Raw genomic sequence first — 25,558 nt, 5'->3', positions numbered from 1 at the left:
TTTTCTTAAACTTTTATTTCCCATACTGTTTAGATGACCGTACTATCATAGATTACTTTGCTCATGCAGTCTTGAATGCTAATGAGGTCGAGTTCCTTTCTGGTATATTTATTTATAGTGTGATTTTTTTTCATATGTGATTTCTAGTCTTTGATCAGATCTGTGTAATTTCTAATCCATCTTGATAAGTAATTTAAATTCGTTTCAGCACTATGTTGTGTGTCTGCTAATTTGATGTTTTAATTAATTTTGATAACTAAATACTTAAGGAATTGACAGAGTACACTAGAAATATAAATTAAATCAACTTTAATATATACTTTCCGATATTTCGCAACGTCACATTGCCATCTTCATGGGAACTTAAGATAAAGACACGTGCACACAAGTACTACATAACAGCAAATGAGAAACGAAGCGAGGAAGCTACTAGTTTTTTCCTAAAGTCCTGATGGTGCTCCTGGCGGGCTATATGAGCTGTTCTTGGCCTTTGGGCTGAAGTTCTTTTGATATGTTTCCCAAATTTGGGGCAGTCTCATGCATCCAAATTTGTTTGAGGTTTGCCATGTTCCTAAGGACTGAGGCTGATTCCATGAATAGTCTTTCATATTTGAACTTGCTGTGGTGTATTACTGTGGCTTTCTTCCACCTTATTCTGTGGCGAGTATCCAGAGCATGGTCTGCAAGCCCAGAGTGACTGTACTGGTAAAATCGGATGTAGTCCTTGTGTTCTGAGATTCTGATATTTGCTGTCCTGCCTATTTGGCCAAAGTAGGACAATTTACAGCTGCAAGGGATCTGGTATACACCAGTGGAGCGGATAAGGGATGCCAATTGTCTGTAACAAGAGGTCAAGTTGTTTTTTTTTTTGATTTAGGATTTAGATATGGATTTAGAGTAATCTTTTTTGTGAAGGGGGAGGGGTTGTGGATAACTGGTTTTAGTATTTTTTTTGGGGGGGGGGGTAGCCATTGGCTGAGAAAGTGTTAAGGATGTGATTTAGTTCAGTGGCAGGGCTTGGTCATTTGAAGAGATTAGTTTTGCCCTGTTGAATAGTGTCTTAATAACTCCATATTGTTGTGAGGGGGGGGGGATTGTTGGTGAATGTATCTGCCTGTATGGGTGGGTTTTCTATAAACTGAGAAAACCAAGGTTCCATCAGGTTGGCGGATGACACTAGTCACCCACAGAATAAGGACTACATCCAATTTCACCAGTACAGCCACTCCAGGCTTGCAGACCATGCTCTGGATACTCATCACAGAATAAGGTGGAAGAAAGCCACAGTAATACACTGCAGCAAGTTCAAATATGAAAGACTATTCATGGAATTAGCCTCAGCCCTTAGGAACATGCCAAACCTCAAACAAATTTGGATGCATGAGACTGCCCCAAATTTGGAAGACATATTTGTCTTTAGAAGGTAAAAAGGTAAATCCGTTTCATGGTGTTTTGGATCACTATCTTATTCATTGAAGGCTGAAGTTTCTTAAAGTAATATGTTTGTTCTATAGAACAGATTCATGAATTAGTTATAGGTAGAAAAAAAGAAAATGTACTATAGGTTTTAGGTTTATTACCATTATATAAAATATAGCTGAAACATAACTCCAGTTAGAATCTCAGAAATCAAGTAATAATATATATATGTTAAGATATATAAATGTGTGTGTGTGTTCATATTTTGTTATATAAATCTTAACAGCAAGTACTGATTTGTTTTCAGACTGCCGGCCATGGTTTCATCTTAGCTGTGAAATACGTACTTCCAAAGCTGTTACTTGGCCCACTTTTTCATTGCTTTCAGTATTTTGAATATTTAAAGGTATTAATATTTTTTTTACACTGGAACTTTAATGGCTGTTTAATTTTGTGGACATTTTTATTTATGTGTAAAAAATACAATTTTTTTTTCTTGATTTATTTTCATTGAAACCTTTTTTTTTTAGATTGAGGTGGATCAAACTTTTCCTTTCATTAATTTAAGGGATTGCAAGAACAATATATATGATGGTATGGTGCACCAAGTGGATAGCTTATCTGTTCTTCAGCCATTAGACTGTGGATTAAAATCCCATTATGGTGCAGATGTTTGTGAATGTCTTTAAGTGAGAGATGAATTACATTTCTTAATGTGAGACTATCAGTGTGCTAGTATTGGGGATGCAAGGTGGCTCAAATGAGTGCCACATTTAAAGTTGAGTCTTGATTTTCCAACTGTTTTTCCCTCCCCACCACCAACAGTACTAAAACAAATGTGCTATAGATTTACTCTTCTTGGATAGAATTCAAATAAATGAAAAGGATAGAAATATTCACTGTATATTTTAAGATTCAAATAAGTTATGTAGTTATTAGGATGAGAAGTAATTTAATTTATATACATACATAGAGAACAAAGGAAAAAATGCTGCGTTACATGACAAATTTTGATTGTCATGATCCATTTTATAAATTCTATAATGTTATTCTATAAGCAGAAGTATTTGTATCTGAATACACATAGGTTTGTGAATTAACTTTTTTTTTTTTTTGTCTGCCTGCAACTCAGTTTCATGTTAGCACATCAGTTTTAGTTATTGTACACCTAACCATTTTACTGGCCATTATGGATAAAATACGCATCATCATACTCTTCATATCCATCATATATTTCAATGTAATATCAATGGCATTAGTTTTAATATGCACTTCGCATCCATGATAAACTTGACATCTATAAACATCTTGGCCTGTAGCGTGGTTAATGTTTTTTTTTAATTAAGTAAATAATGGACAACATTAAACAAGTATGTAAAAAATAGATGTATTGCCTCTGATATTTCATTATTGTTACAGGACATCAGGGAGAATATAAAAAGAAACAGTAAAACACCATTCAAACTTACAAATATCACATAATATTAATTTACTGGTCATGCCTCATTCAATTGTGTGAGCAAAAGTATATACAATACAGACGCTAATTAAATAGATGTATTTTTATGTCAATAGTAGTGAGGATTAGTTGGTGTATTTTCCCATGTATTATGAAAACATACCAGATAACTGGCAGCACCTCTGATCAAGTTTAATCTAGGTCTCAGCTCTGTTTGTTTCAAGTGAGTGGAAAGCAGATCACTGCTGTGTGATTTTGGTGGGACACAACACGTAAATCTTTTGCATAAGTTGGGCATGTGGGAATGGATATGAAGATGGTAGCATGCAATATTCCTTCTAATTTTTACTGGCCCATGTGCATGTAAAAAAAACATTCTGTATGCAAGTTTCCAGCCTCACTCATTGTGTGCAGTTGCCTCTACTCACAATAACAAAAGCCAGAAGCTACAAACTTAATTATGATATGCCTAAAATTGGTGACATCTTTGTTAAAACATTAATTGCATGCTAAATATTGCTATGACAAGCAACTTAAATACTTATTCTTTCAGTTACATAAATATTGTGCATACATGCAGTATATAAATTGTCACATTTGTCCAACCACTCACATTAATTTACAGCTTATTTCCTTTAATTTTGGCAATGATATTTTGAAGTTTTAATGCACTAAAACCACTAATGTAATATTTCTCATATGAATGTTGCCCCCTCTCATTAACTATGTTATTTTCAATACTAATGTTTCCTCCATGGTGCAGGACACTAGAGTGTACAGAGCATTTGAAATTGGAAGTGATCACCATTTAGTCTTTAGAAGAAGAACATGTAATAATGTTTTAAAGCGAATGAAAGTTGAGCAGCTCTCAGATGTGAACTGTAGACTAACATACTCAAAGATTATTGAAGGAAAAATGAGAGTTTGAGAACAGGAATCAGACCTTGGAGATTCATTGGCAAGTCCTGAAGAAAACACTGATTGATTCAGTCAGAGAGGCATGTGGTGAGGTTGTCTGCAAGGATAGAAAATTCAGAACTGCATGGTTGATGGACACAAGAAGTTAGAGGCAGTGAAAGAAAAGAAGAAAGCATATCAAAAGTTCCTGGCAAATAAATCAGCTTGTGCTCTTAGAGAATACAGAGAGAAATGTAAGAAAGCTAAGCACTGTGTAAAACTGGCTAAGCAAAAGTCATGGGAGGACTTTGGTAAGAACATTGAAAATAAATATCAAGAAGGTGGCAAGATATTCTTGAGATTGTTGAAGAAGCTCAGAAATGGAGGAAAGAGTGCTGTAAAAGGAGTTAGAGATGATAAAGGTGACATGAAAACAGGAGAAAAAGATATCCTTGAAGTATGGAGTAATTACTTCGAAAAATTGCTAAATGAAATGAGCAGGGATGACAGCACAGTGGTAAAAACACTGACCAGGCATGCATTCAGGAATACATATCCATACTTGAAGTAGAAAAAGCCATCAAAGGCTTGAAATGTGGAAAGGCAGGAGGAGTAGATGATATTCGACCAGAAATGTTGAAGTATGGTGGTATAAGAGTCTTACAGTGGCTGCACTGCATAGTTCAGAAAGCCTGGACAGAGGGACGAATTCCCGATGATTGGAGTAGAGCTCTCATAGTACCCATATATAAAAACGGAAATAAAACTGAATGTGAGAATTACAGAGGTATTTCCCTACTGAGTGTTCCTGGCAAGATATATGCAAGTATACTTGAGAAATGGCTGAGAAGGATTGTGGAAGACAAGCTTGGTGAAGAACAAGCTGGATTCAGGTCAAATAGAGGGTGTCAGGATCAGATTTTCACCTTACAACAGATAGTTGAGAAAGCATGGGAATATAACAAAGATCTGTATTTAAGTTTTGTCGATTTGGAAAAGGCATATGACAAGGTGCCAAGAGAGAAATTATTCAATACGCTACAGTTATATGGTGTCAATGGGCATTAAATACTTAGTCTTTATTTGAGGTATAAGTCAGCAGTTAGAATTGAAGGAAGATTGTTTAATGTTAAATCTGGTGTGAGACAAGGATGTACATTATCCCCTCTGTTATTCATTATCTATATGGATCACATTATGAAGGAAAGTGATATTAAACTGATATCAAAATTGGAGATGTTAATGTCAGCTCTTTTTTTATGCAGATGATGTTATACTTCTAAATAAATCCGCTAAAGTCTGCAAGATTCTCTGTCTGACTAAATTGAATAACTGTTGTAATAGATATGGTATGAAGGTCAGCAATAAAAAGACAGACAATGAAAATAGGCAGAAGCATTGAAAATATCAACTGCATTGTGAATGGAGAACCTAAAGAACAAGTAACACATTTCAGCTACTTAGGCATGTGATTTTTAGGGAAGATGGTAAATTAAATATTGAATATTATATAGACAACAGAATCAACCAAGCTGGTATGGTAGGAAGTCAACTGAATAAATTTATATGGAATAAGAGAGAAATTTGCCAAAACACTAAATTAGCTGTGTACAAGATGGTGTTCAAACCAATTTTAACTTACGGATCTGAGAGCTGGATTAGAAGTAAAACACTTGACCAAAGACTAGAGACTGCAGATATGAGAGTCCTGAAAAAGATTAGGGGCATGAGCAGATGGCATCAATGGCAATATTATATTAAAAATGAGGATATTAGGAAAGAACTCGACGTGGTCAGCATCCAGGAATGCATTAGCAGAGCTAATCTCAGGTGGTATGGTTATTTAAACAGAATGGGAGAGGAAAGATTAGCAAAACAAGGGTTCTCTGGCAGGTTGGCAGGAAAAAGACCCAGAGGAAGACCAAGATATAGGTCGATTAATACGGTACAAAGGTCCTTAGACGATAGAAATATGAGATCTGATAATGTTGGAGTCTTGACAAGTAACAGACTGATTTGGAGGAAAATTGTAGATAGGAAGTTAGTAATGATGTAATTTTTTTTCATGTAGTACCATCATATCCTGTACACCCCTTGAGGGTATATATCAGGAATTTGATGATGATGATAATGTTGCACCTTTTTTGTCTAGCTGTAACCTGTAAAATTGTGAGCACTAAATTAATTTGCTTAAATTCACATAGGTATAAAAATCCATCACTATTTTCATGAGTTCAAGTGACTATACTGGCTAAATGCTAGACAATATTCCCCTTCAGCTTGCTGACATTAACATTTTTTTCTCCCCTTACAATGCAGGCTAAAAGTAACTAATTAGAGTGTGCATTAAGTTGGAATGAATTAAGTTAATATTGGAGTGAAGACATTTGTGAAATTGCTAAATAGAGAGAACAGCTGAGATTGTAATTTTCATGGAAGATAGTACCAGATGGGACGACATTCGTATGCTGCATTTACTAGAGAGGAGACCAGCAAACTTACAGTGTGAGACAATGATAGATCAGCTGTGAAATGAGAATGGGAGAATCTGTGTTGCTAGTCAGTAATCATGTAATGAAGTTGGCTGTTAATGATTACTTTTTTTTTAGAGAGAGAGAGAGACCTATTAATTTAATGGGCTTTATATATGCTTCTTTCCATGCTGTAGGATAGATGGTAGACAAGTGGGAAAGATTGAAAGGATCATATAGGACAGTTGTTAATTCTGGAACCCAAGATTTTACACATTTGGATAGATACTATGAAGACCAGAAGACTTGTTGGGTACATCTTTTCAGAATCCTTATTTCTTGTTGATGTAAGACTATAGGAGCTGTGGATAAATGTTCTTGGCAATGTGGTACGGTAATTTTTTATTGAAATTATCTTTGCAGAAGTTGAAGGAGAATCATGATGGATGCCATTTATCTCTGAGTGATATCATGTACAATCAAGATGAGTGAGAGGTGGGAACATAGAAGGTCAGAAGTTGCACCCTGAGGTGCTGAGGCAGGAGGGTGGAGAATAGCTTGACTTCTATTTGAACAGAAGGAAGGTGTCTACATTTTTTTCATTTGCAGAATCATATTTTTATTTGTTTTCTACATTTTTGCAGCTGTTTCCAGCTGTAGGCAAAGTGCAAAGCTGAAGTTTTAAATGGTGCCCCTCATCCACCCTTTTTTTTTTTTTTAAAGAAGAATCCCATTCATGAACAGCTTTAAAACTATAGGATATTGGTATCATGTGTAAACTAAGGATTAGATAATCCAATTTTTCTGTTCTGGATACCAAACATGCTTCTTCAAACAATAACTTCAAAGTGATATGCTGAATTTTTTTTCTTGAACTCACTTGGTGCATTCACTGGAGAACCAAGGCTTTTGGATATTGATTAGGTATTTAATGTAGAATGGGGGATGGTTTTCATCCTGGTTACAGTTTTTTTTGTTATTTGATTAGAGTAGGTTGTTAAGGCAGGAGAATGGAAGCAGTAATCATACTGTAGAAAGGAGGAGTTAAAGTTGCATAGGTAATCCCAAATAGTGCCATTGTATTACCAAGTTGGATGATAGATGTTCCATAATAAAGGAATGGACAAGTTATCTATGTTGCAAAAAGAACAGATTTCAGAATTGGGAAGTTGTTTAACAAAAGGCCAAGAGCATTGGCAGGATGGCCAGATTATCCACTGTGCTTCTGATGGGGTAGGTAAAGTTCGTTATTAGTTAGGCCAAATGATTTTCTTTAGCATTTCTTTTTAATCGGTAGAGTTTGAGAAAGAAGTCAGTGTTAATGAACATTGACATCCCCCTCCCCCCCCAAAAAAAGATGATCTCACTGCTTGGGTATTCTTCTTCTTTTGCATCCTTAAAACAGGTTGAGTTCCTCATGGAAAAGTGCCTTCCATCATTCTCTGTCCAAAGCAAGTTCTTTCATATTCCAATAGCTATAGCTTTGAAAGTCTAATGCAGTTCTTTGGGCTTTATGCCATGTCAATCTTGATCTTCTCCTAGATCTTGTACCCTCCATAGCACCCTCAAATACCAAGCAAAGAGGTTGCTCTGGTTCTATTCACACAGCATGAACAAACCAATAGAGTTGATGCTTTTTAACTGTGTTAAGAATTTTTGAGTTAGGGATATTCAAATCTTGCAGTAGTTGTGCATTAGTCTTATGTTTTATCCAATGAGTTCTGTTTATTTTCCCTGAAACATTTCACTTCAAAAGCTAACAGTTCATGTAAAGATAAAACTCATCTCCTGTCATTATTCTCCATCTCCTCTATAGATGACCTAGACAAATCACCAAAACCAGTCTTTCTTAAAAAAACAAAAAACAAAAAAAGACTTTATGACTGAACTTAATGACTGAATGACTTTACATTTACTGACATTGAACTGACATCCATTTTCCAATGCCCACAATTCCAGCCTATTCAAATCATTCTGCAAGTACTGCATATCAGCAGCATTCCTGATTACCCCTATCTTTGCATCATCAACAAATAGCTGTATGTCGCTTGTCAAATCCTTCCCAGTATCATTAATGTGCAGATTGAATAACAGTGGACCAAGCAATTTTTATTATATTATCCTTGGTACACCACTGGTTACCTTAAATCTTGCAGACTCGTATCCCACATATACCACTTTTTGATATCTGTCAAACTGTCTTCTTATCCATGCTAATATTCTATAATCCAAACCCATATTCTCCAATTTATGCAACAGTCTACTATGCTGTATTCTGTCAAAAGCCTTAGCAAAATCCAAAAGTATAATGGTGTATCCATTCCCCTTGTCTAGTTCAATAATAACATTGTTATAGAATGTGAGCAAGTTGCTAAAACATGACCTTCCCTTAGTAAACCCATGTTGCTCATTGCAAAGCAGAGATTCACTGTCAACCCATTTCTGAATGCTAGCCCTAACCAATTTTCCCAAAATTTTCACCACCACTCCTGAGATGGTAATTGGTCGATAGTTGGATACGTTGGTCTTTGCACCACCCTTATGCAATGGAATTACCATACATTTTTTCCATTCCTGTGGAATCGCCCCTGTTCTGAGACTCATATTAAACAGCCTGGTCAAAGGAATAGCCACTTCAGCTGAACACTCTTTTAGCACACGTGCTGATATCCCATCAGTCCCTATTGCTAAATTCTTATTCAGTTGTGCAACAGCTCTAATATACCTAAACTGGATGAAGAAACTCATACATACGCCTGAGTTTCTTCATCCAGTGAAGAGATAACAGTGAGCTCAGTGTCGCGTACACCAGGTTGATGGCTTTTAACAAAATGGGCACTCATTAGTTGAACAACCTCTTTTGCATCTGCATTTAGAAGAGTTATTCTTTCATATTCATTCTTTCTTTTACTTGCAGCATATTGATAGAAAAAAATCTTATATAACTCTAGATATAGACCTATCCATCCACTGCTGGATACATACCATGGAAAGGCTTGGAGAAACCAAATCATTCATTGAAGCCTGCTAGGTAAATTCCCGTCCTTTGCTCTACCCCACCATCTATAATCGAAGAGCCAGCTTTCTATCCATTTAAGTGCTGCACCTGATGGGTTCTTTCTCTTTTTTTGCGTTTCTTCACTAATTTAAGAGTGCTTCAGGACTCTTTATTATTATCTGTTATTACTTTATTTATTATTTTATTATATTATCTACTCTCATTCTCCTATATGTAAGTATCTCTCACTGACCAATTATCCTATCTGTTTTACTGATTTCAGCATACTCCATTCCTCCTATTCATTCCGCACAAATCCTGCAGTGTGTAAATATCCCAAGCTTCAAGAAGATTTCTACAGCTAGTGCCTTAAATGCTAATCTCTCCTTACTTCTCGTTTGGATGAGGATAACCCAGTCTCGTTCATTGATACTAAAATGCAGTTTTCAAATGATTTCTTTATCTTCTTCAGTTAACATTACCTCTAGCCCATGGGTTAGCATTTTTTTTCTTCTGAAAAGCAATTAGCGGAAAAGACATTCAATCAAATATTCCAAGAGCAACACCTGAAAAATGGCTATAATAATAGTAATAATGAACTTAAATATAAAGAGCCAACAGGCTTCATTTTGGCAATATAAACATTAATTAAATTAAGGGGATATTAGATCCCCACATCATTTTAAAACCGAATAAGAAACTCAAGGATTGGAATCAGAGAGTTTCATGCCGACTATAGTATAAAAAACTATAAAAGTATCGGCGAATACTAGTGTGAGCTAAATGCAAGTAGTCCTAGAACGTAGTACAAACACGGGCATCTCGTTGCAAAGGCGAGGAAAGTTCTGATCGCTATTCTTGGTATTTTCAATAATGTAATAACACATTTCCTAGGAAATGTATACTGTTATTACATTATGGTGGGAAGTCACTACCCAGACCAGTTATATCCCCTTAATTTAATTAATGTTTATATCCCTGAAACAAACACTGGCATCTCGTTGCAAAGGTGGGGAAAGTTCTGATCGCTATTCTTGGTATTTTCCATAATGTAAAAACACATTTCCTAGGAAATGTATGCTGTTATTACATTATGGTGGGAGGTCACTAACCAGACCGGTTATATCCCCTTAATTTAATTAATGTTTATATCGCCGAAATGAAGCATGTTGGTTCTTTATATTTAAGTAACTTAATGGGTGCACCTTTTGGACAATTTGTATAGCAGAGTATATAAGTTCTTTTCGCTATACCCTTTTGGCATTAATTTGGTCTGGATACTCACTGATGAAGCCTCAATAAAGGCTGAAACCAGTCTGGGTAGTGACCTCCCACCATAATGTAATAACAGCATACATTTCCTAGGAAATGTGTTTTTACATTATGGAAAATACCAAGAATAGCGATCAGAACTTTCCCCACCTTTGCAACGAGTTGCTTGTGTTTGTACTATGTTCTAGGACTACTTGCATTTAGCTCACACTAGTATTCGCCGATACTTTTATAGTTTTTCATACTATAGTCGGCATGAAACTCTCTGATTCCAGTCCTCGAGTTTCTTATTTGGTTTTAAAACAATGTGGGATCTAATCTAATATCCCCTTCATTTAATTAATAGTAATAATGAAATTATTTTGTTAATGAAGCTTGAACAAAACAAATTAAGTGCAAATTATATAAATTAGGTGAAACAGTTATAAAGGTAATCTGAACTTCGCATAGAGTTGTATGTTGAGTTTGGACCAGTTTCAGCCTTTATGTGAGACTAGGACTCATTCACTTGTAGGCTAAGCCCAGTGAATGAGTCATTATTTGGTGTATATGGCTTTCTGTTTCAATTATGACAAAAGATATTATTCAGATTGGCAACTGATATTTTTAATAGATGTTAGAAAATGTTTGATCACAGAAGTATATCGATCCATAAATAGAGAGAAACCCAAATGCTTCTCTCGATTTTTGTATAAACAGCAGAACACAGGTCAACAGTTCCACATATCAAATACAATTTTATGCCAGCTATATATTTTTTTTTAAGAATTGTGTGCATGTTTTACCTTCATCATCAAATTCCTGCCTTGTACCCTCAAGGGGTGTACAGGATATGAATAGTACTACATTAAAAATTTACATCATTACTAACTTCCTATCTACAATTTTCCTCCAAATCAGTCTGTTACTTGTCAAGACTCCAACATTATCAGATCTTATATTTCTATCGTCTAAGGCACTTTGTACCGTATCAATCCACCTATATCTTGGTTTTCCTCTGGGGCGTTTTCCTGCCAACCTGGCTGAGAACACTTGTTTTGCTAATCTTTCCTCGCTTATTCTGTTTAAGCGACCATACCACCTGAGATAAGCTCTGCTAATGCATTCCTGGATGCTGGCAATGTCAAGTTCTTTCCTAATATCCTCGTTTTTAATATGATATTGCCATTGATGCCATCTGTTCATGCCTCTAATCTTTCTCAGCACTCTCATATCTACGGTCTCTAGTCTTTGGTCAAGTGCTTTACTTCTGACCCAGCTCTCAGATCCATAAATTAAAACTGGTTTGAACACTGTCTTGTATACAGCTAATTTAGTGTTCCGACTAATTTCTCTCTTATTCCATATGAATTTATTCAATTGACTTCCTACCATACCAGCTTTGTTGATTCTGTTGTCTATTTCAATATTTAATTTACCATCTTCACTAAAAATCGTGCCTAAGTAGCTGAAATGTTTTACTTTTTCCATAGGTTCTCCATTCACAACACAGTTGACATTTTCAAATGAATCTGCCTATTTTCATTGTCTTTGTCTTTTTATTACTGACCTTCATACCATATCTATTACAACAGCTATTCAATTTAGTCAGAGAATCTTGCAGACTTGTAGCAGATTTATTTAGAAGTATAACATCTTCTGCATAAAGCAAAGAGCTGACATTAACATCTCCAATTTTGATATCAGTTTAATACCACTTTCCTTCATAATGTGATCCATATAGATAATGAATAACAGAGGGGATATTGTATATCCTTATTTCACACCAGATTTAACATTAAACCATCTTCCTGTACTTCCTTTAATTCTAATTGCTGACTTACAACTCAAATAAAGACTAAGTTTCGCTTGATATAATGCCCCATTGACACCATATAACTGTAGTGTATTGAATAGCTTCTCTCTTGGCACCTTGTCATATGTCTTTTCCAAATCGACAAAACTTAAATACAGATCTTTGTTATATTCCCATTATTTCTCCACTATTTGTTGTAAAGTGAAGATCTGATCCTGACAGCCTCTATTTGGTCTGAATCCAGATTGTTCTTCACCAAACTTTTCTTCAACAATTCTCAACCGTTTCTCAAGTATACTTGCATATATCTTACCAGGAACACTCAGTAGGGATATACCTCTGTAATTCTCACATTGTTTTATTTCCCTTTTTATATATGGGTACTATGAGAGCTCTACTCCAATCATCGGGAATTCGTCCCTGTGTCTAGGCATTCTGAACTATTCAGTGCAGCCACTGTAAGATTTTTATACCACCATACTTCATCATTTCTGGTTGAATATCATCTACTCCTGCTGCCTTTCCACATTTCAAGCCTTTGATGGCTTTTTCTACTTCAAGTATGGATATGTATTCCTGACTGCATGCCTGGTCAGTGTTTTTTACCACTGTGCTGTCATCACTGCTTGTTTCATTTAGCAATTTTTGAAAGTAATTACTCCATACTCCAAGGATATCTTTTTCTCCCGTTTTCATGTCACCTTTATCATCTCTAATTCCTTTTACAGCACTCTTTCCTCCATTCCTAAGCTTCTTCAACAACCTCCAGAATATTTTGCCACCTTCTTGATATTTATTTTCTATATTCTTGCCAAAGTCCTCCCATGACTTTTGTTTAGCTAGTTTTACACACTGTTTAGCTTTCTTACATTTGTCTCTGTATTCTGTAAGAGTAAAAGCTGACTTATTTGCCAGGAACTTTTGATATGCTTCCTTCTTTTCCTTCACTGCCTCTTTAACTTCCTGTGTCCACCAGGGAGTTCTGATTTTTTCATCCTTGCACACAACCTCACCACATGCCTCTCTGGCAGAATCAATCAATGTTTCCTTCAGAGTTTGCCACTGAATCTCCAAGGTTTGATTCCTGTTCTCAAACTCTTTCATTTTCTTTTCAATAATATTTCTGTATTTTAGTCTGCAGTTCACATCTGAGAGCTGCTCAACTTTTATTCGCTTTAAAACTTTCTTACATGTTATTCTTGTCAATATGAAATTCAATTTTATCCTGCTCAAGACTAAATAGTGATCACTTCCAATTTCAAATCCTCTGTACACTCTGGTGTCCTGCACCAGGGAGAAAACATCACTATCAACAATAACATAGTCAATGAGACTTTTCTTATTCCTAGCCTCTTCTCTCCATGTGAATTTGTGCACATTTTTATGTTGGAACATGGTGTTAGTAATAACCAGTCCATGTCCTGAGCAGAAATCCAACAGATATTTGCCATTATTATTAGCTTTGCTCTTTTCTCCAAATTTTCCCAAAATATTTTTGTGTCTCACAATCATTTCCTACTCTACTATTTAGATCCCCAACAAGGACCAACTTTTCCTTTTTCATTGTGTCAGTTGCTTTTTCTAAAGCCTCAAAAAATTCCTCCACTTCTACCTTAGTAGAACCTTCTGTGGGACCATAGGCACAAATAAGTCTCATTGTCCAGTTCCCCATTCTCATATTTGCCCACATTACTCTACTTGAGACTGACTGCCATTCAAGAAGATTAGCCTCGTATTTTGTGTTGAATACTATGGCTACTCCTTCTTTTCCTTGATTGTCATTGCCTGAATATAACATTTTGTATTTATTGCTCAGAAAGATCTCACCACTTTTGGTCTTTTTTGTTTCAGTCACCCCTATTATGTCAATCTGGTACTTATCTAATTCCTCAGCTAGCTCCATTTCTTTGCCATTCAGGCTTCTTACATTGATAGTACCGATCTTTAACTCTGGTGATGTTGAGTTGGGGTTTGTTTTCAGATTTGTTCCAGTAGCTGACTTTTCGCTGTTCGCCCTGGTTCCCTGGCGAAAACAACGGGGGCCTTGTTTAACCGGGCGACGCCCCAGCCGGCATGAAATTTTGTCATGTTGTACCATCATTTTTTATTTTGGTTTAACCAATAAGAATACAATTTGGTCGGCTAAACCCCAAATTGCCAGCCCATCCTCGTTCGTTCAGTATCAAAGTAGATACCCAACAGGGTGCACCACGAGAAGGTGAGGATTGGACATTAGGTCAGAAGCCCTGGTCGGTTCTCCGCATTCCTATAAAGGCTATGTGGAGGTCTCCTCTCAGTTATACAGCTTTGACCCTTCTTAAATATATATATTTTTTTAAATAAAAATAGAAAATACTAGTCACTGAAGAGCCACAAAAATTTCCCAGAAAGCCACAGCTTTCCAGCTTCTTTGCCCTCTGAAAAATTGCATCTTTTTTTCTACTCAAGAAAAAGATGCCTCGATTTTCTTTTTGTTACTGTCCACCTATCCAGTTACTCACTCCATTTAAATTCCAAATCTGTCTTATCTTAAAATACTATTCAAGTTTTGGATAGTGCATTAGAAACCTCTCTAAAAATTATTGATACTATCCAGAAGAGGTGATCTGACTGATAGATGATCATCTCTCTCTGACTTACTTATTCGAAGCACTATTTTATAGATCATTTATTTCAGCCATCTTTCCTGTAGGTTCTTCCATTGTTGTTAAAGAGATACTTTTGCCATAAGAGGTTTCTTCAGTTAACATGAAAAAAAAAAAAAAAAAAAAAAACAAGGGATAAATAATACTATTTATTTAAGGCCATATATTTCAGCCCATCATTAATTATTGTCACCACTGATATGGCCTGTAATATTCAGGCTGAAATATATGCCTGAAATAAATAGTATTATTTATCTCTTTTTTTTTCTTTTTTTATTTGTGTGTGTGTGTGTGTGTGTGTGTGTGTGTGTTAACTGAAGAAAAGGTTCTTCCATTGAACTGGCATCAATTATTCCTCTTATTTCGATTGAGATGTTAAAAGATAAGCATCATCAATGCTCAAAATCCTTACATTCAAACTCAAAACTCACTAAACTTTCTCCTTTTTCTCTTCTCTCTATGTGGGACACTTATTCATGATGAAGTGGACCTCACAGTGGTTCTGGCTTTTGTTATTCTTTTCTTTTTTATATTATTCTTTTGTATTCTTCACTCTACTTCTGAGGATTCTTTACTCTCCTATCTTCCAGACTCACTTGTATCTAATGCCATGCCATCATGTTTGCTGCAGATTGTAACCAGTGAATATACTGAATGGAGAATTGGGTCTTGCACTGCTTTGGCCCATGCCTCAGCAAGACTTCGGCACTCTGGATGGCCCAGGTTCAGTCATTATTTGGGCTTTGCAGTGTTATCAGCTGTGTTGTCTCCTTCCTCAGGGTTCAGGAGACAGGACCCAAGACTTTCTGCACTGCTGGTGTAGCATCTCTGGTATCCTGGCATTTTACTTTTCAGCACGTTTATAACTTGCTGGATAATGCATGGCTCTGTGGTTGCTGCAGATCTCTGGCACCAAACCTTTATCATCTTGTCAGTGATTTAGGCATAGCAGCCACTTCCAGTCTCATTCCAGCCTTTCCCTGGTCATCCCCACTTCTACGTATACTGACCGCTGAATTAGAAACTTTTATTTTATGTATAGGCACATGACTGCCAATACCGATCCTCTTCAATTCCCTGTGCGTAGTTTGGCGAGATATGAGTCCGGAACAGCCTTCATTGAATGTTTCAGTCAATTGCTGCACACAGGAAAGGAAGTTGTATTTGTCTATTATATGCCTTCTTAGATGTCAGTGATCTTGTTCCTGACAGACTGTTAGGACCACAGTTATGGCTCTTAGACAAGAAGTGTGGGTTATTTTTTCCACTAATTAAACACCAAGGATATCTCACCTTTTGAGAAACCAGTCATTTCTGCTGTTTTCAAAATCTTGGTTCCAGCCAAACAGGCACCCACAATATGCTTTTTATTGAACTCCAAAAGATATCCTTTGTTTTTCCCATTGTAATCAACACTATTGACGATCACTGTCCAGCAGCATGCTTAAATAATTGCTGAGAACACATGGTGACTCACATGACCAAGTATTTTGCATATACACTCTTTAAGTGGTGTTACGTACATCTGCATAAAGGTTTCTAATTAACTGGCTGGTATGTGTGTGTGTGTGTGTCCAACCACTGTGGTGGTATCAAAGCATCTTTTCAAATAGTCTTGGTCCATTCTTTCATTATGTTCAGTTCACTTCTTTCAGTATTTGTAAATTTTGCCCAGTTCCAAGACCATTTTTAGCTCTGTCTTTCTTTCTGTGCTTTTTTTGTTGTTGTTCCAGAGAATGTAGCCTGCTTGCCTCCATAGAAATCTCATTTCTCCAGTTTGTATTTATTTTATTTTATTTTTTTTCCTGCAGTTTTTATGGTCCAGAATTCACTTCTGTATTCTTACCAAAACTTTATAAACTCTTATTCTTGTATGCTTTTGAATTTGGTTGAAAATGTTGATCATTCCTGTTATCTTCTGGAAGTTAGAAATTTTTACATCAATGTTAGCTTCTTTTGTATATGATATAGCACATCTTAGGTATGTGAAGCAGATAATTGGTTCTAAAATTTTATTTTTAGTAATGATTTTACTTCTAACTGGCAATAGTTCTTTAGAAGCAATGATTTTTGTTTCATCTGTAGATATTTGCATTCCAAGTTTTTCAGCATTTATGTTCAAGGAATATGTTCATCTCTGGAGTTCATCTTCACTTCTTGCTTTGGTTATTTCATTATCTGCAAACAGAGTATTAAGTATAGTTCAATAATCCTGTTTTAATGCTGCCATTTTTTTTTTTAATCTATATAGATATTAAATAAGAGTGGTGACATTGGGCATCCTTGATGGATTGTTCCTTAAGTGATAATAACTTTATTCTGATTTCACGGTATTTTTCCTTGCTGCAAGATATCGATAAATAATTTTCAAAGTTGTTTAAACAGGATGCGTGCATATTTAATAAGCTCTATATTTATTTCATCTTCTTCAGGATAGAAGATGGAATAAATATAGAACCAAATCAAAAAATCATTTTAAGCACAAATCCTTCATCCTCAAATTTTTCATGGGTACTCACAAGGCCCTAAGTACAAATACCATACATATATTATCTGATAACTGAAATATGAAATAAGACATCTGATCTACATATAAATAAATATTGTTTCTCATCATCCACATAACTAGTCAAAAAGGGAAAATCTCATCCTTCTTTAAAAGAATTTAGGATTGGCAGAATCTCTCCAAACAGTTAAAAAAAAAAGCTATGATCTGGTAATATTCTTATGAAAACCTCATATCAGCAACACTTCAAAAAATTACTGCAGAAAACATTATCAGGGAGGCATAACAATTATGGTAATACTTCATAAAATATTTGACTCTCTTAGAGATGGGATGTCAGAATAGGATCTCTGTGATGTTCTAGACGAACAGATATGTTCTGAGCTTAGAGCAAGGAGTGAAGATATTAGTAGCATCCTGATACTTAAGGATGGTCACCTGCTTCAGACTAGGAAAATCATCCTTACTTTTGATGCACAAACCACTAACATCAGTAAATGCAGGATATCTCAACTGTTCTGTCCTATTAGGCTCTGCATTCCTAATTTGCCATGGTGCTTTATACATCAGAAATATGGACATGCCCAAACTTCCTGTGATGGCTCTATGATCTATGCCTGATATGGTAGTAAACAGCATGATAACTCTTACTCTCTGAAGAAACTTAAATATGTTGGCTGTGTGGAAGACCATCCAGCCTATGTTTGCCAGTGAAAAAGAGAGATAAAAGATGGATTTTTTTTTCTTCTGGCTTATAAAGTATATTGTACCTGACAAGAAATTATATTCTTATTTTAATCCTTTACCCAAGTGTAAAGAATTGTAACGTGAAGTATCTTCATAAGTAAGCTGTTTGTCAGGTATACAGTGACTTCACATTAATTGCTTCAGTATTCCATAATGCAAAAAAAATTATGAAATACTTTCAACTGTCTTTTTCAACTATAGTATTTAATAATATGGTGATGCATCATTTTACTACTTGCATATAAAAAATATGACTTCTCCATTGATTTAACCTTGGTATTTTCCTGTGTCTAACTCTCAGATGATATGAGACCTCCACGAAGTTGAAACTGGTCTGAACTCAGCAGCCTGTATACATGGTAGTTCAAAATTCCACGTATGAACTTTGAGGGGAGATAGAGAACATCAAAATCAACCATATTCACATAGGAAAGCATGACCGGAAACGCCACCCGAAAGTGATAGGTTGCGCTGTTCACCAGTTCTCCAGGTGAGCAATTGGGGCTTCCTCATTCAAGCTTTCAACGTCGTACGAAGAACATGTGTTGTTTTACAAACGTTGAGATGGCAGACATGCACCATGAAACCATATTATGTATCCAACTACTATTGAACTGTTCAGTTATGCCTAATAAAGGTTTTTACACTACTTACTGCCTTGTATTATTTCTGTATCTTTGTGTCCCTGTTAGTACCTTCCATTGGCATTTCCGGTCATGCTTTCCTATGTGAATGTGGTTGATTTTGATGTTCTCTACCTCCCCTCAAAGTTTGTATGCGGAATTTTGAACCACCCTGTATACATGTAGACCAGTCATGAAGATTCTTCATATGAAAATTTTGTATGCTTATGCTTTGAGTAAAGGATTCAGACAAGAATATAATTTTTCTTCAAGTATAAGATACAAAAGGTGAAGGAGAATATGTCATGTCAGCAAAAAAGGAAGCTATCACCATGATGACTGTCCGGAAATCTTTCCCAGTGTCTTGGAAGGTTTCTTAAATGCTGCTTTCCCTTTTATGCTGGGAAAGCAGCATTTAAGAAAATACCAAAAACAATGCAAACTCATCAGTATCCTGCTATTTAATAATTTTATCATGCATGTACTCTATGATCTTGAATGCTTCTCTTTAGAGCAATTAATTGTCTCCAAACTGTTATGGTCTGACTCCACTCCTAAAACAACTTTTATGACACAAAATGAATATCCATTTATCAAAAAGGTCATGCAAAGAGCAACCCATAAAAATCTCCAGACTCCTCAGAGAAAAAAAATCAATTTTTCTGTTACCAGTAAATCTAAAGTTAACACGAGAACTGACCGTGTCATATCAAATGATATATTAAACATCATTTTGTAGGAAGAAATGAACACTGGCTTCCTGTATTTTCTGAACTCAAGTAATAAAGATAAGCCTTCAACCTTTCTGAAATCATAAGCCTAAATCCAAAGGAATAGGAAAATTCTTACATTGGAATTTTTATGGATTCTGACAATATAAGAATGTCCAGGTTCTTGTGAAGAAACATAAATCTGTCTGATTTTATCTGCAGGTGACATTTAAAATCTGGTCAGGATCCTTCTTTACAGCATTTTACTATTATTTGTAAAGACAGAACTGAAGACCTGCTCATGGAGGAGTTCCTATCCTAGTGGCAACAATATAATTCTTCAGCACATTCCTATTAATAATATGATTGATAACTAATATTTAAGGAATCGACAGCAATTCCTTGAATGTGAATCCAATCCCGGATTCACTCCTCTCCTTCCTAACACACTTAAACAACCAACACCCTAGAATCAAATTCACCTTGGAAAAAGAGGAAAACAACAGCCTCCCTTTCCTAGACACATTAGTCACCCGCCAACCTGATGGAACCTTGGTTTTCTCAGTTTATAGAAAACCCACCCATACAGGCAGATACATTCACCAACAATCCCCCCCCCCTCACAACAATATGGAGTTATTAAAATATTATTCAACAGGGCAAAAATAATCTGTTCTAATGATCAAGCCCTAACCACTGAACTAAATCACATCCGTGACACTTTCTCAGCCAACGGCTACCCACTCCAAAAAATCCAAAAAATACTTAACCCAGTTATCCACAACCCACCACCACCTCCCCTTCACAAAAAAGATTACTCTAAATCCATCACCATTCCCTACATCCGAGGCACCTCGGAAAAAATCAATAAAATCTTAAAAAAACATGACTTGACCACTTGTTACAGACCACATAGAAAACTGGCATCCCTTATCCGCTCCACCAAAGACCAACCACTTCCCCTAGACCCACCTGGTGTATACCAGGTCCCTTGCAGCTGTAAACTGTCCTACTTTGGCCAAACAGGCAGGACAGCAAATATCAGAATCTCAGAACACAAGGATTACATCCGATTTCACCAGTACAGCCACTCTGGGCTTGCAGACCACGCTCTGGATACTCGCCACAGAATAAGATGGAAGAAAGCCACAGTAATACACCGCAGCAAGTTCAAGTATGAAAGACTATTCATGGAATCAGCCTCGGCCCTTAGGAACATGCCAAACCTCAACAAATTTGGATGCATGAGACTGCCCCAAATTTGGGAAACTTTTATCAGAAGAACTTCAGCCCAAAGGCCAAGAACTATCAATATAGCCCGCCAGGGGGCACCATCAGGACTTCAGGAAAACGCTAGCTTCCTAGCTTCAGTCTCATTTGCTGTTATTAGTACTTGTGTGCACGTGTCTTTGTAGTAAGTTCCCAAGGAGATTGCAACGTGACGTTCGCCGAAATATCGGAAAGTATATATTAAAGTTCATTTAATCTATATTTCTAGTATACGCTGTCAATTCCTTAAATATTTGTTTAACCAGCGTATAAGCCTCTCAACAAGAATAATAATATGATTGGAAGCTGTAGCCATCCACCTCTCTTTGGGATTTCTTATTACAGTATGTTCTGCTTATTTACCACCAGATTCTGAATTAACTCAGACAGACCTTGATAATCTTAAATTGCAGTGTCTCCTTGCATTCTTCTTATGGATTGTCTGTAATAGTCACAGTACTCTGTCAGGTAGTGGACACAAATGGGCAAGGCTGAATTGTTGATCTTATGCTCATCATCAAATGACCTCTTTTCTTAATAATAGACACAGCCTTCTAGTCATATTCTGCAATAATGCTTACAGTTTGCCATTCTTGCACTGTTAGTGTGGGATGTGGAAGAGAACATACATGGAAACATTCGCAATCCAGTATATTCTCATAGGAACCATGTTCTCCATCATGGACCCCTAGATAGGTAATATATTGACCAGGCTGACTGGAATACTATTTTGCATCATATGGAATTTAATCCTGAGACAGCCAGCCAGATATCTATTAACAATGCATTGCTGCATAAGAGATTATATTGTTCAACCACCACTAACTGCAGTTCCAAAGACATCTTGATTTCTGCTTTGCCCTAAACTGTGGTACACTCTTGTGTGTCAGGCAGCCAAATACGATCATGTCAGAGCATAGTAATGACGTATTTCAGAGGTAGCTTACCCACATCAACTCTCATAGCTTTTAAAAATGCTCTAGCCAAAGCACATCACATTAAATGTTAGCATTCCTTCTGTGGGAAAAATAATTTATGAACATCAGACTACATTGAATACGTTAATCCTCAAAAACTCCATAGAAGCAATTTTAAACATGAATGTCTTTAAAAGAAAGTTGTGAAGCCCTTTTACATTAGTTTAACTTGAATCCAAATGATTATCTCACTTTTCCAAAATGTTTGGGAGATTCTCATTTTATGTAAATATCAAAAATTGTTTTAATATTGTTTATTAATATTAATTTCTAGCAGGCAGCCACCATTTTTAATCAGTTAACCAATGTTGTATGTACTTGTATTCCTGTTTTTTGATTTGATTGATGTTTACACACACACTGATGATGTATTGTTATTTTGAAATATTTGTATGCTCATTAAAGTTTATTACCGTGTTTATTGTGTAATTTTGTTGTTTTTCAATCTTCTGCCATTCATATAATATGAGAGTCATAGAAAGACAGTTGCAAGAAGCCAGTGACCATCTCTCTGAATGGGTGCTTGTTGTTAGATCTGAAATGGGCAACCTCACTTACAATGAAGTCACCCATCCAGAATCTAACAGAATATGCCCCACTAAAAGAGTCATACCCAGAGAAATGAGGGAAGAGTAAGAAAAAAATTTTCTCGGAAAATTTTTTTTAGAAAAAAGGAGGGGCCTTTGTTAGATCATGAATGGGGACTCTTTCAACAAAAAAGCCATTCATTCAAGATTTAACAAGAAACATAATTCTAAGCTAGAAATACTTGTACTATTAGTTAAGAAAGCAAAATATAAAAGAAAACCTGTTACAATTACTTTAGAAAGAAGTAAAGTTGAGGAGAAAATTGTATGTCTAAGTAGAATTATATTGTTAAAGTTATCGATGTCAAAATTATACTCTGTGTAAGAATGTAAATCTAAGTGCAAACAAAGGCTCAAAGGTTATTAGCTAGTTGCCTACGATGACGTAACACCCACAACGGAAGCATTTGTGGAAGGCGAGCTGAACTCGCGTTCGGCGAAATGAGCGCTCTTCAAGGAGCAGAAGTGCGATGTAATTGCGCAAGGGCGAATAGGAGAGCACACTGAGAGATCCTCCAATATGAAAAGAGGGCACTACAAAGAAGAAGAATAAAAAGCGAGTTCACTCGGGTTTGATACCCCCCCCCCCCCGTTTTTTCTGTTCCTGTTTTCTCGTGTGGTCAAGCAGAGTACTGACTGATCGACAGCGCCGGAAGTAATCTCCTCCCGGTTGCTATCTGAAGGAGTCGGGCATGCTATACATGAGCTGATGGCAGACACCAACTAGGGCCATCAGTAAAAATTTACCAATGCGAGACAGCAGAAAAGTTCCCCAAAAGGACGGCGAAGATGACGATATCGATCCGGTAGACGAGCATTTGTGTGGCAAAGTGCAAGGAATGACGATTTGCGTTGATCAGCATAACCTCCACGTGGATGCGACTCGATAAAACAGAAAGACATCTGACTACAAAGGACGGATGAAAGAGGCATGATATCCTCTCAGGACACTGGTGATGTACAGTAAATTCCTTATTCTTGTAACAATTAGTATTGGGGCAAAGAGAGAAGAACAGATTTCTAATAGAGAAGAAAGAGAACTTTTAAGTGACTTTTGTGCTCAGTAACGTAATTATCATGTTGGACTAGTAGTCTGAAAGCCTGAGAGTATGCAACACTTAATTGAATGTGAATGGATCTTTGTTAGCAAGTTTTACTTAGAATTTTGAACTAGTGTTTTATGATGAATGTGTACTTATTTAACCTAGAGATGTAAATAGAATTTTTGATAATTAGAATGTACCCTATTGCTTAGCTAGTGAATTAGAATTTTGATATGACATGCATACAATAAACTTCCATGCATCAAAGGTAATTTGATAATTAATAAACATGTTTTTTCTATGTAAGCCTGAGTTTGTCTGAGCATGAGACTGATTTTACCACTCGCTAAAGTTCAAACCTGTGAATAAGGGAAAATTAAAGAAAGTTATAGGCCATGACTGCAATGTTGAAGTTTCTATAGGCACTTAATACTTAAACTCTGGGAAGGTTTCTTTGTATAAGAATTCTTCTGTACTAGGACTCTGACTGGCACAGCTATATCAAACAAAATTTGTCAGAGTTTGGAAAGGAGAAGTGGCCCTCAGAGAGATAGGTTAGAGATTTCAGGCTTAGTAGGTATGACAGGGATTTAGGATAGAGAAATAACAGGAAAGTAATGAAATAACATTGTAAATAGGTTTAAATTTTCACAACAGAAGATAGGTTTTGTGCTCTTTTGGTCTTCATCCTGATCCCAGAATTCTGACTAACACAATCACTAATATCAGTTGTATTAGTAGCAAAGTTCTTGGGACTGATATTTGACAGGAAACTTTGTTTCCTCACTCTCATATGTCAGTTATGAGAAAAGTGTAAAGCAATGAATATTTTATGCACCTTTTCTTCCACCCATTGGTTCAGATTTTCACAGCATTTCACAAATGGGTTCATACTTGCACAGCAGAAGACAGTTCGTGTGCACTTTTGCTTCAGACGTGACCTTCTTCCTGACCAAGAATTAGTGACTAATTCCACTTGCATCAGAAGCAGAGTTCTTGGGATTAATGTTTGACAGCAAACTCAGTTTCCTCCTTCCCACACGTTAGTTATAAAACAAGTGCTGTAAAGCAGTGAACATTTTATGCACCCTATCTTTCACTTGGTGGGGTGTTGACAGATATTCTTTGTTTCATTTTTACAGGGCCTTGTTAAGATCAAAACTTGATTATGGATCCAAGTCTATGCTTCTGCCAGGGGAGTACATTTGATTGTAGTTGATCTGAGAAAAACTGCCAATTGTTTCCTCAAAAAGGTTCATGGCCAAACTGTTCTACAGATTTTTGTTTATTGGCTTGCACAAGTTAGGACAACTTGCATTCATTATGAGCTCTGATGAAGCAGGGTGCTCACCATGGGCATTGCAGAACATACTGGGATACCAAGCAGATCAGCATGGCTCACCATGCTGTTCTGCCTAGTATCCTTCTACCTCTTGGAACAATTTAACTATGGTACTCTACAAAAATTCTAAATTATTGACAGTTTTCTGGATGCTGCCACTCCTTAACCATTACCTTATGGTCATACCTTTTCACAGTCTATCCCTTGTTCGTGTCAGTTAGAATCTCTCTCTCTTTCTCACACATACACACACCTCCAATATCATGTGTACCAGCTTTCATTGTGACACCAGTGCCATTTGGCAGGTTTGAAATAACTAGTTATGAAATGTGGATGGTCATATTTTCACTGTACTGTGTATAATCAAAAGATATGCTTACAATCATACTGCGTTAGTTTCCATGTCAAAACATACTTATCATTAAAACCACATCCATTTCAAGGGTATATCAGTAAAAACAGTGATGCAGGCTAGCTGCCGGATAGTGCACGGACTAATACCTGTTGGTATGAGTCTGAAGGCTTCCTGATCAACTGGTTCATAATATAGCTGTCACATATTCTACTAGCTTGTGCCTGGAGAGGGATTTGCAGTATCATACTGCGACTCCCAAGCAGTATGTTAGAGACGCTGTTGAGGTCACATTATGGCAAGGAAGACTGGTTGTGCTCTGTATGAATGTCATGTCCACGAGCGTATCCTTTCTCCTATGCAACGACTTGCCCTAAATCATGACTAATCCTATTCACAGCTTTGAAGGTGATAATACCTGCTCGCATATACTCTCCATTCATCCT

At 36.3% G+C, this 25,558-nt stretch overlaps 1 protein-coding gene across 1 annotated transcript in view; it reads left to right on the top strand.

The window, feature by feature from the left end:
• The window catches only part of Sos (Son of sevenless guanine nucleotide exchange factor), a 429,646-nt gene that overhangs the window by 173,531 nt on the left and 230,557 nt on the right, over positions 1-25,558 (top strand). Inside the window, exon 8 of the mRNA XM_090399787.1 lies at positions 1,727-1,825. Within this exon, the coding sequence (XP_090255913.1) occupies positions 1,727-1,825 (99 nt within the window). The remainder of the gene's footprint in view (positions 1-1,726; positions 1,826-25,558) is intronic.

Source organism: Typopeltis vanoorti, chromosome 10 (assembly GCF_054136105.1).
Source record: "Typopeltis vanoorti isolate ZY-2024b chromosome 10, IOZ_Tvanoo_1.0, whole genome shotgun sequence".
Lineage (NCBI taxonomy): Eukaryota > Metazoa > Arthropoda > Arachnida > Uropygi > Thelyphonidae > Typopeltis > Typopeltis vanoorti.
This window is presented reverse-complemented; position numbering and strand designations above follow the sequence as displayed.